Here is a 12,311-nt window from a genome sequence, read left to right on the forward strand (position 1 = left end):
GTGGGTCACTGAACTCTAGGCTACGAAGAGAGAGAGAGAGAGACGCAGGGCCTGGGGGAGAAGCACCAGCAACAACATAGTAAACTGATTTTTTATATTGAGTATTCAGAGAAGAGAGACTGTAGAGGCAAAGGCAACAGAAACAAAACATGCATGCTACCTGGATGGATGTGTTATGTGTAACGTGATCTGAATCTGATTGCACTGCAAATCCAAGTCAAACTGCTTCCCGAGTCGGCTACTCCCATGCTCCCTCTATACATTTATGTCTTCCCAGTTCTCACAAAGACTTTTTTGTACAAGAACTTTGCCAATCAGAACTCAGAAACCCGTGAATTTTGATGAAACACCAGTAATATATCGTGAGGTCGTATGCAGAGGAGAGCGACAAGGCACTGATCGCATGGAAGAAGAAAGAGGAGGAGAGAAGGGGGAAGGGGAAGAAGAGAGAGCGGGGGAGAGAAAGAGAGAGGGAAAGAGAGAGAGAGAAATGTGAAGGAATAGTTATTAGAAGGGGAAGATGAATAGTATTTATCTCGTTCTTGTTATAAGGGTAATATGGGGATTAAAAAAATATTGTAACTACCTTTAATACAAAGGGGTTTTTGTCGCACAACAAATTACAGCGAGGTCTTTGTTTTATAATTTACCCTTTAATTTATGTAGACAATAACTGTTTGTGACCAGCAATGTCTCGTAGTCAGAATATCCAGACTTGAATAGCATATAAGGGCAAGTTTTGGGGTTTAATATCAATAAAAGTAATAATTTAAAAAAAATTCAAAAATAGGTTAACTAAAAATAATATCAATAAAGGACAAAAACATTATTCATCTTCTTCTTCTTGTCATTTGTTCACCGGAGCTGCCGCCTATCGTCGCCCGTTGTTGCCTGTCACACCTCCATCCACCTTCGACAACGTTGTCAGAGGTGGTGGCGGCGGCACTAGTGGTTTCTTTGTCCAATGCTGCCACCTTCGCCTCTACCCCCGACAATGTTGTCGAAGGTGGGTGGAGACAAAGGTGGCAGCAACGACGGGCAGAGGAATGGCAACCGGCGTCATTGTCGCCAGCTCTGCCTCCAGTCACCTCCGGCAATGTTGCCGGAGGTGGCGGTATTGGACAAAAAAACCACTAGTGCCGTTGTCGCCACCTCTGCCTTCGGCCACCTCTGACAACATTGTTGGAGGTGGAGGCGGAGGTGGGCTGAGGTGCAGTGGGCGGTAGCAAACGGTGGTGGCAGACGGTGACTTGTAACGGCTTCGATGAACAAATGGCAAGAAGAAGATGAACAGTGTTTTGCCGTTTATTAATATTATTTTTAAAAAGTTTACCTGATTTTAAAAATTTTTAAATATATTACTTTTATTGATATTAAACCCCAAAAATTGTCCTTATATGCTATTTCTATGGTTTAAAAAGTGGTATTTTCGTAATTTAGTGGAAAACAAGGGTTATCTTATGAATATTTGGGCAACTGCCTTTTAGGAGATTGCAAAAGCCCGAGCGACACAACCCAACAGTATAAATAATAGAATTTGGCGCCCGATTTATTTCAATTGTTTTCCCTGCGGAAGCTGGAGTCACAGAGCTCTGAGGGTGAAAGCTTCGAATTCTTATTTCTAAGGTTTTCTCCGGGCAAACTTTTATATATGAATTCATGATGAAGAAGATCGGGTTTTCCGGTATCAAGAGCTTGGATCAGTTCAGATCCTTGTCAGGATCGGTTTCAGGATCCGCGAAGACCGTTCCTATATATTCAAGGTCGTCTTCGGATTCAATTTCGTCGGGGAATTTTTCCAACTTGAAGCTCACTGCAGGTTTCTATTCTATCCTTTTTCTCTTTAGTTTACTTTGTTTTGTTAACTTTGCAAAGTTGAATTCTATCCTGTTCTTTGATTTCTTCGTTTCCAGAGAAATTGGTTAAAGAACAAGCCTCCGTGAAAACCGATCTTGAAATGGCGGTAAAATGGTTTCTAATTGTTTTCCTCGCATTTATCTGGTCATAGTTCATAATTTAGTGACAATTGTTGCGATACCACCCACATATACATTTACGCACCTTCGACGGCATCTAACTTAATGTCAGTGCTTAACTATATTTTGTTTATTTTCTATAGAATTATTCTGTTTATTTTCCTGATATTGTCATCTTTAACTTAGATTCTTCCTACTAGATTGATTTTTTAATCTTATTGTATCTTCATGCATTGTCATGTTTAAGTGGATATTTCATTGTGTTATAATGATTGCGCTTGCATCGGACTTTAAATTAATGAATAGAATCGGTAAGCTGGCAGAGGAGATAACTTGCGAATGCTGATTTCAGATACTAATTAACCAACTATCGTGATAAACGGTGCAGAACTCAAAGCTGAAGAAAACAGAAGAGCATATTCATGAGCTAGAGGAGAAGTTGCAGAATGCAATCAATGAAAATGCAAAACTCAAAGTGAAGCAAAAAGAAGATGCGAAGCTTTGGACAGGACTGGAGTCAAAGTTTTCTTCAACCAAGGTCTTATGTGATCAACTCACTGAAACTTTAAAGCACTTAGCTGGCCGAGTTCAGGAAGGTATCTCCTTATCTTTTCTTTCCTTGAATTTTGTATATTTTGTTTCAGATTCAGACTGTTCTCTGTTAATCTTCATCAACAGCTGAGCAAGATAAAAGGTTCTTTGAGGATAAACTATCTGCAAGTTCAGAAGCTTTTGATAGTCTACACCTCCAGATGAATGATCTGTCTGCAAAATTAGAGTCCGCAGAAGAAACTATTAGAAACAGTAAGGCCTTGTAGAATGTTCATTTTATGAAGATTTCCATTTTTGAAGATTAGGATACATCAATATAGTTACTTGCTTTGTGCACCGGGAAGTAACACTATTGATCAGATGGGAAACTTATTATAGATGTGCCAAAATAAAACTGGAAAGTTAGATATATGTAGCATCCACTCCATTCTGATGTGCTGTTCTTGTGATTTGCTCTTTTTTTTTTTCTGGTAGTGGAACAAGAATTGACAGAAGCCAAAATTGAGGAGGAGAAAAGGGAAAGAACTTACAGGGATGAAAATTGCAAAACTACCCAGCTCATAAAGGATAAAGGTTGGTCTTCTCCTTTCTAGAGATTGTAAACATGTCAACCCTTCAGTTGGTGACTAGTCATGTAACCCTTGTGATTTGCTTTCTTGGAGTTGGTCACTTTGATGTGTAAAGATGCAAAATGAACTAGATGAAAAAAAATAAAAAATAATCCAAGTAGGACCAGATGGATCAGAATGAGTTTGAGTCTCTTATTATGCGGACTAGTTTTTGAAAAACCTTAATTTTCATGGCTTTGGTTAGTAAAAAAGCTGCTACAGTTTAACATTAATAAGAACAGAATTCTTTGCATGCAGATGCTCTGATTGAAAGGTTAGAAGCAACTTTGGCAACTGATAAGTTGAGTATAGAAAGTCTTAATTCTCAGTTGGAAGAGATGCGTCTTGAGCTAAGTTCAAAACAACATGAATACAATTGTTTGATTGCTAATCAGGAGAATTTGGAAAAAGAAAAGAATGCTCTTCAGTCTAACAATGAGGGCTTGGTTAAAAAATTGCTTACAGCAGGCCAAGACATAAAACACCTTGAACATTTAGTTCATGTTTCACAGAAAGAGCTAATTGAATTGGATAAACAAAGTGCAGCTGTTGCCAACAATATTGCCCAGTTAAACTCTGCATTTGACACTTGGGATAAGTTGGTTCAAGAAGAGAAGTTTTTAGCTGCCAAGCATGCTCAGTGCCGATTTGATCAACTTCATGACCAATTTCTGCACATTGCAGCAGAAAAAGATGCACTTAAATTGGAAAAGGAAGATTTGAACAATAAGGTCATTGATCTGCAAAAAGTGCAGGAATTTATGATGGTGCAGCATGCTGAAGAATGCCGTTTAGCAGAAGAGAAAGTCTGGAAATTGGAGTCTGAAGTAGAAACTCTTGTTTCAAAGAAGACTGAATTGGAGATTTTGGTTACCAGATCAGAAGAGAAAATTGAAAAACTGACAGAAATGTCAAGCTTATCAGAGATTAAAACGGTTTGCAAGCTTTATTCTTTATCAATGGTTCATTTTATTGTTGTGTTGCATGCTAACCTGTTTGACTTGGTTGAATGTCGCAGAAAGATCTATTAGTTAAGATTTCTAAGTTAGAATCCGAGAGCCAACTTCTTGAAGAGAATCTGCAAGAAAAACTACAGGAGAAAGCAGAAGAAATGGAATCTCTTCAAAATGAGATAGTGAAGCATGTGCAGCATGTTGGTTTACTGGAGAAACAAGTTGGCCAACTTCAGAACAGTTTAGATGAGAAGGAAGAGCTACATCTGCAACATAAAGACAGAGAGAAACAGCTGGAAGATCAAAAAACAGAGGTTTCCAAAAAGAGTAATTTGATGTTCTGGAGTTATTTAAGTTTAGCAAATACTAAGATAAAATCAAATATATGATTGCAGATTCAATCAGTTCTAGCAGCATCTGAAAGCAAACTTGCAGAAGCCAAAAAGCAATATGATCTGATGCTAGAAAGCAAACAATCAGAATTATCAAAGCATCTAAAGGAAATTTCTCAGAGGAATGATCAGGTGTTATCATTTTGCTATTTCATTAAATGAATGCTCCAAATGGTTAGAAAAGCTCTCCCTTCTTTTAAACCAAGAGGAGTTTGATTAGGCAATTAATGATATCCGGAAGAAGTACGAGGCGGAGAAACTGGAGATTGTTAATCTTGAAAAGCAAAAGGTCTGTTTATACTAAAATTATCTATTTAGGTGTGCAACTTGGGTGGGCCTGGGTTTAGCATTTATTAAGTTTTGAATGGGCACGGACCAAGGGCCTGGGCCTGATACCATGCTAAATCTTCAATTTGGAAACCCAATTTGCATTCTTATCTCTATTGTTGTTTTTATTATGGATATTATTCATCCATTTGAACTTTCAGGCAGACAGACTTATTGGAGAAATGGAAAGAAAATGTGACCAAAAAGTTGCAGAAAGCAAAGAAGAAGCAAAGCAATATCTAACTCATGTTCAGGAGGAACATGTTGCTTTGGTATGTTAGAAGATTAATTAATTTTTCAGGTTTGTGGTTGGTTGTTCTCCATACTAAATATGCATAAGCAATACCTGCATATTTGCAGTTTGAACTTGGGGTTGGTGGTTGTCAGAGTCACGTTACACAATGTCTGACTATTCTATTAAGATTATACCTTTGTTCTGTAGTAGCTGGAGAATATTTCTTATTGGTTAAGAGTTACATAGCCTATTAATATAACTTTTCCATTTACAACAAGTGTTGTACTAGTTGACCAATTAAAAGAAGTGTTGGACTAGTACATAAATATAAAATGAAATACTCTGTCTGTGCAATTGTACCTTTGTATTATGTACTTACATATGTACAGCTTGCTAGTTTGGCTTACCTAATGCATCATTCCCCATTTATATAGCTTGCGTTCACTAACATTTCCATGTTATATGATAAAACATCCTTTCCTGTTCTTGTTTATGATTTGTAGTCTAATTGTACAGTTTTAAATGATAATATTTAAGCCTTATATCATATGCCAATGGTTGGTTTTGTATTTATTTTGACCTGCCTTTTGAATGAAAAGTTCTCATTAGTTTCCAGAACTATCTTATTTTCTTTTTCTGTTTTGTAGATTAATCATATCAAACAAGAGCATGATAAAATTCTGTTGAGTCTTAGAGCTGAACACAATGAAGAGCTAAAACAAGTTGAGCTTAAAGTTGAAAATGAAATGAAGGAAGTAAACTTTGTTTTGAAGTTCTCATTATTTTATTGTCCGGGATTCTTATTTTGTTTCAACTGCTCACTGTTCAAAAATTTATCACCCTTTAGAAAACTATGTTGATGAGGAAGGAGCATGAAGCTCAGATTAGAGATTTGAGGCATAATCATGAAGATGAATGTAGAAAACTAAAAGAGGAACTGGAACTCCAAAAGTCAAAGGTGTACATTTTCTCATGAGTTATTGTATGAATTTATATAGTTCTGACCTCATTTTGACCTTGATTTTGGTTTGCTGCAGGAAGAAAGGCAAAGGGCATTGTTGCAGTTACAGTGGAAAGTAATGGATGACAATCCACAAGGGGATCATGAGGTCAACTCAATGGAGGTTTAGTAATATGCTATAATATTTATGTTTTCACTTTTGAGTGCAGAGATATTCAAGTACTATAACTAAGGTCACAATATGCATAACATGACCACACTTCTTGAGGGCTTTATTTTATCTGAAACAAATAACAACTCCTCTGGAGTTTCATATAATATCTGCTTAGTAAATATTTTCCTATTAAATGTTGAAAACATGCTGTCATTTATGATGAAGGAATTTTAGAGTGAAAGCTACAAGTTATCATAGTAGTCTCCTGCTATTAATAACATCCAAGCTTTTATCACATTTTCTCCCACAAAATGGGCCTGGTTTCTTTCTTGCTTTAATCACTATGCCTTTCAGCTCTAGTGCTATAATTGTTTCTTCCTCCTGAGTCAAAGGGGGATGATAGGTTTGGATCTAAAAAGGAAACAAAAGGTGAGGATAACAATCTCCAAATGCTTGGACTTTCAGGTTGTGTGTCTTGATGTTTTAGTAGTATCACCACTTCCAATCTCAAAAGCAAATGGTAGACCATTCTCCCTTTTGATGCCATTGCAATAGAAGGTCCAGACTCTAGAGTATCCATGTACAATGAAATGCCTATAAACTTTTGTGACCATTAGTCCATAACTATTCCACAAGGTTACAGTCCAAATTAAAATCCTTGGTTTTTTTTCAGGTGACCCAGGATCATAGTTGCCAAGATGACTCCTAAATGAAAAGGTGCCCATGAAGGGTTTCCTCGCTTAAGTGCCTAGCTATTTTTTACACGATGCTATAAAATAGTTTTATATTTTTTAATTTTTGAGTTTATAAAATAAAATAGGCATTTTTATACTAAATTGTTCATTTTGTGTTTATATACTAGTTTCATTTTTATTTTCTTCTTTCACCCTTTCTTTTTTTTTTTTTTCCTAGGACAAAAGCAGGAGCTCAATTCCTATATTTTCTGAAATTTCTTTTCTTTTTTCTTTTTCTTCTCATGAATATGTTGATTTTCTATGATGGATCTTAATTTCAACATAAGTCAAACAATTAGCAACATAAGAAACAATTAGGGGGGTAGAAAAAGGGGGACAAGTTAGCACCTTGGGGTGATTGGGGTGCTTGGCACCTTATTATTCTTGTATATATTATCTAATTCTTTTCTTTTTCAAATCAATAAAGTTACATGTTGCCAATCATGCCCTGTTTGTTTTCATGTAAGTTGGGGGGGGGGATGTTCCACTTTAGGCAAATGTGGGACCCACGGTAATTGCACATTCCCTTGGGTAAGTTTTTTGGCCACTTACCTGGGAAACTCTTACTGTTCTCCTAATGATGCAAAAAGGCCCATTTAACAGGTGGTGCTTAGGTGCCTGCCTAGGCAACTTAGTGACAAGGCACCCCGTTGCCTAGCCTTACCTTGGAACCTTGAAAACTATGCTTAGGGCAAGAGGAGTGTCCTATAGATTTAGCAATGGTGGGCTGAGAAGGGTGGATAAAGAAAATCCAGTTCAAAGGAAGATTCCAGATTTGGAAAAAGTTAGAGAAAAAGGGACTAATTCCAGATCGAAATGTTATACTTGTATGGCTCAATAAAGGCAGAGATAGAGAGATGCTTTCGTACCTGTAATAAGAAAAAGAGAGAGAAGAAGAGCTTACGCTTTTAGAAGTGGAGAGAGTAGAGAAGAGAGACACATGCCTCACAATAAATCAGAGTCAAATTCTTATTCCATGTTCAAATTTACTCTTTTATCCAATTTACAGAAGAACATTTTTGTAGATTCTAGATAGAGGGATTGTCCAGCACAATTTCCTATTTAAAATAACTGACCAAAAGAAAATAGAAAATTTAACTTGACACATACATGGCATGGTAGGAAATCTTCAGTTTTGGTAAATTTCTACTGCATCCACCACACATTGGTACCTATCATGCCTGTATTGGTCAATACTCAATGCTTACAAACTGATATGCAACTTCTATAAACCATCACAAATCCATATTCAACTGTACAAATCCACACTCAACTTTTACAAGTCATTACAAACTATACTCAATCGTTACAAACCCACGTTCAACCTTTTCAAACAGATACACAATAGATACAAACTATTAGAAACCCATACTAAACCCTAACAAACCATACTTAATTATTAGAAACCAATACTCAAGTACTCAACCATTATATATCAATATCCAACTAATACAAAATGTTACTAACCTATACTCAATTGGTAAAAACCATTATAAATCCATTCTTAACCATCACAACCATACTCAACTGTTATAATCCCTCAACCATTACAAACCATACTCAAGCTATTGCAAACTGATACTCAACTATTATAAATTCATACTTAACCATTACAAACTGAATCAATTGATATCAATTATTATAAACAAATTCGTACCTTTCTATTTCAGTTTTGAATAATCCATATGTATCCTAAGCATATCCTGATATATTTCTTGAAGTTGTCTTCTGATAATCATTGCATTTCTGACCTTACTGTGATCTTTGAACATGGCATTCCAGTTGAGGTTTTGTTGGTATTAGATGAAATAAGTGAACTTCACAAAATGAAACCCAGATTTTCTAATTTAATCTTCTTTTATTGCTCTCCATGGAAAACTTGAAAGTATTGCACTTTCTTCCCAATCCTTGGCAATGGATAGCTTTCTAAATTGCAATACATGGATATTTGGAATCTTCAATGTCTTGACCTGTCAAAAACAATATAACTTCCAACTCCTTGGATTTAAAAGTCTTCTCAAAGATAATAGTGCTCCATTTCTTTTGCAGAAGTATTCCATCTCATCAATCAAAATGGAGGATGCGCATGATAGGAAAAGGAGTCGACATGGCCCAATAATATCAGAGTATAAGGCGAAGGTGAGAAGGAGAACAATATTCTGACCTGCCTCCTTTGGCAACAATCCTGGGTCCCAGCTATGTGGAATATAGAGTATTCGGTTGAATATATGTTTGTGCATTATTTCCAGGATTCATCTTTACTAAGAGCAACACAAACACCAATGGCAAATTTATTGAAGAAAGTAGATAAAGTGACTCCAGGAAGCATATTGAATATTCCTAAGCATAGTAGGAAGGTAAGTTGCATGTATTTGTATGCACTCGCATATGTGACATAATATATCCCTGTTGTGGGTGATGATAGATATCTGTATTTGGAAAGTAATAGCAAAAAATAGATTTTTCAATCTATCTTTCATATAGAAAGTCGTTTCTAGTGCCTGATACCGTTTTAAGTTGCTTACCTGGATATTTTGATTAAAATTGTCCTTGGCTCCTGTATGAGCTTTTGCCATGGCAGGTCACTCACCATGAGTATGAAGTTGAAACCTCCGACAGAGGAAGAATTACAAAACGCAGGAAATCAAAAAGCACAGTCTTGTTTGGGGTGTGCTTACTGATATAGTGCTATTTATTTTTAGAGGATTGACCAACTTTATGGTTGATAATTTATTTGTCTTTATAATGTATTTTGCATTCTATGCTTATCATCAGGGCCCAATGAAACATAAGACTACCGATACACCAAAAACCAAGAGCAGAAAAGATGTTGTAAAGGTAAGGATGCATGGAAAGCTGATTTCAAGCTTTTGATTTCTCTTGAATATTTTGAATAATTTTCTCTAGTTATATATTCTTTTTCATTGAAATAAATTAGAAGCATCATCAGTTACCTTAAATTCCTTAAATTTTAGATTTTACTGATATATATATATATATATATATATATATATATATTAACATTGTTTAAGTTTCTTTTGAAAGAATTTGGGTAATATACTTTGCTGCTATGGGAGTCTGTGTTTATTGATGTGCATCAAGATTTGCACTGGAGTTTTTTCCCACTTGGATTAAGTGTGAGAATATCAAGAAACTGGACACTTACGTTGTCGTTTTCTTTGTTTTATGTGTGTATATTTTGACTGGTTTGTGTCATCATAAGCATCATTATCATCATCCATGCCTTATCCCAACTAGTTGGCTTCATGAATCCTGTTTTGCCAATTCAATCTATTTAAAATCATATCCACTGTTATTAGTGCTTAAATTATTTCTTACTATTTCTAATCATGTCCTTTTTGATCTATCCTTATCTCTTCTAACCCTTTTAATTTTGTAGCAAATCATTTCTTCTGGAGCTTTTCATCTCAAAAGAAATATATCTGAGTGTATTTGCTCCTTGTTCAGGTAATCAAGGGTGGTCCTGATTCACGCCCTTCAGCAATAGGTGACTTGTTTACGGAGGGGTCTTTGAATCCTTATGCAGACGATCCTTATGCATTTGACTAGAGGTATTTGCAATTAGTTACATGTAATAACAGTCATTTTTAGGTTATTCAAATAAGCATGCACATAAAAAGAGCTTTTGGCATTTGTCTTTGTGAATTGTTGGACCAATGTGCTCTTCTTTTTTGAAACTGAATTGTTGGTATTGCCAATACAAATTGTTGAATAATCACTAGGGAGTGGGGGGCCTGGGGGCCCACATCTTTAAAGTTTTAAATTGTACGAATTGATTTTGTATCGGTGTATCATGTGTATCTGAGTATACCAATACAAATACAATACGCCTCAATACAGGTGTATAATATATCGACATTTTAATCCTCGACTCTAAGACAATTTACAAGGGAATAAAAAGGTTTGGAGATTGATCCCTGGTTCTCATAAGACCCTAAAAAATAGTCCTTTTAGAAATAATAAAGATTTTAAAAAATAAAGGCTAACCAAAAGAGAAACGTTTTAAATTGTATCAAATATCTTGTCTTAGGATGAATAGAATCAAGGCTCAAAATTTCATCGCGTATTGGAGTGTATTGGACGAATCTGGCGAATCTGTTGTTTTGCTAGCATCCTGATATGTCTAAGTAAAATACATATTTGGGCTTTTGGCAATATCGGGTCTTAGTTTGGTAATTTTGCTTGATCAAGAAATATGTTTTACATTGCAATGAAATTGAGGCAAAGTTATTTAGTTGGTCCACAGATAGCAATCGGGTATAATTATGTTCCGGCTGTCGAGCTCGCATCATCCATTCTCAAGGGACAAAAAGCTTTTTGTCCTTCCCAATAGAGAGCAGCCATGACACCATTTACATTCTAAACCCAAAACTACCGGAGTCCAAACTTAACCGCAGTCAGGACTCCAAAAAGGAATCAAATTTTGTTAGTCCACTCAAATAGATTCCCATTTTTCGTTTTTCTAGAACTACTCTCTTCCTCTCTCTCTCTCCTCTCTCCCCCCTACACCACCATTTTTCGTTCATCTGCTGCAATAGCAGGCTCTCAACCACCATTCATTCCCCATCTCAAGTCCGACTCTCTCTCATCCTCTTCTTTCATCTTCCCTCCTCACCTCCAGTTCCCCCTGCTATGGATTGCTGGAGACCATTGCTACCAACTACTGAAGACTACTCTTAATAACAACGCAAGGATTTCAGTGGCGAACTCAATGTAACAGAAGACGGAGAACATGGCTGAGAGGTTGGAGACAACATAAGAGATGACAAGAGAAGGGCCACTGTTGTATTTGGCCTCTGCCTGTGAGGACAAAGATACCAATACCAACAACAGCAGGGCCTCTTCCCTCCTCACCTTGTTTAGCTTTGTTTCATCCTTCAACCTTATTCCAATTTTGTTTAGCTTTGTTTCATCCTTCAATTGAATCAGAATGTGATTCTTTAGCTATGGACTTGGGCATAGTAAGAAGGAAATAGTTCATATCCTGTGTCCTCTTTTTGTCCCTACCAATAGAGAGCAACCACAACACCATTCACATTCAAAACTCAAAACTAACGGAGTCCAGATTTAAACTGTAGTTTGGACTCTGATAAGGGGTAATTTGGCACGACCTAGTAAGTAAAGGTCATGTGGACGCGATCCCTGATAGTTTACCTTAGTGACCATTGGCCAGTTTACCATCCCCCTGACATTCTCATGGGTTCCATCACTGTCCGTGCCGCACACTATCCAACATGTGAGTGTCTCGCTCCCCCAAGTGAATGCCACATTCTCGGAGCCTTCTGTGATTCCCCCTGGGGTCGGGCACTCCCAGTTTAATGACCTCATCTAGAATGTTCGGATGATGCAGATTCAAATGTGATAGTTCCACCAATTCCAACAGTTTTAGTAGTATTAT

General features: G+C 36.6%; 1 protein-coding gene across 1 annotated transcript; it reads left to right on the plus strand.

Moving 5' to 3' along the window:
- Positions 1-1,544: 1,544 nt before the first annotated feature.
- On the plus strand, positions 1,545-10,680 carry LOC104605985 (synaptonemal complex protein 1-like). The gene is made up of 18 exons (XM_010270964.3): positions 1,545-1,819; positions 1,914-1,963; positions 2,365-2,572; positions 2,655-2,780; positions 3,003-3,101; positions 3,395-4,071; positions 4,155-4,403; positions 4,485-4,613; positions 4,702-4,770; positions 4,970-5,080; positions 5,691-5,798; positions 5,891-6,001; positions 6,081-6,167; positions 8,942-9,031; positions 9,142-9,249; positions 9,474-9,560; positions 9,668-9,730; positions 10,361-10,680. Exons 1-18 carry the CDS (start codon positions 1,660-1,662, stop codon positions 10,460-10,462), a joined length of 2,634 nt encoding a protein of 877 aa, XP_010269266.1. The 5' UTR covers positions 1,545-1,659; the 3' UTR covers positions 10,463-10,680.
- Positions 10,681-12,311: the final 1,631 nt, after the last annotated feature.

Source organism: Nelumbo nucifera, chromosome 1 (genome assembly GCF_055504915.1).
Source record: "Nelumbo nucifera cultivar China Antique chromosome 1, China Antique-T2T, whole genome shotgun sequence".
In the NCBI taxonomy this organism is placed as follows: Eukaryota; Viridiplantae; Streptophyta; class Magnoliopsida; order Proteales; family Nelumbonaceae; genus Nelumbo; species Nelumbo nucifera.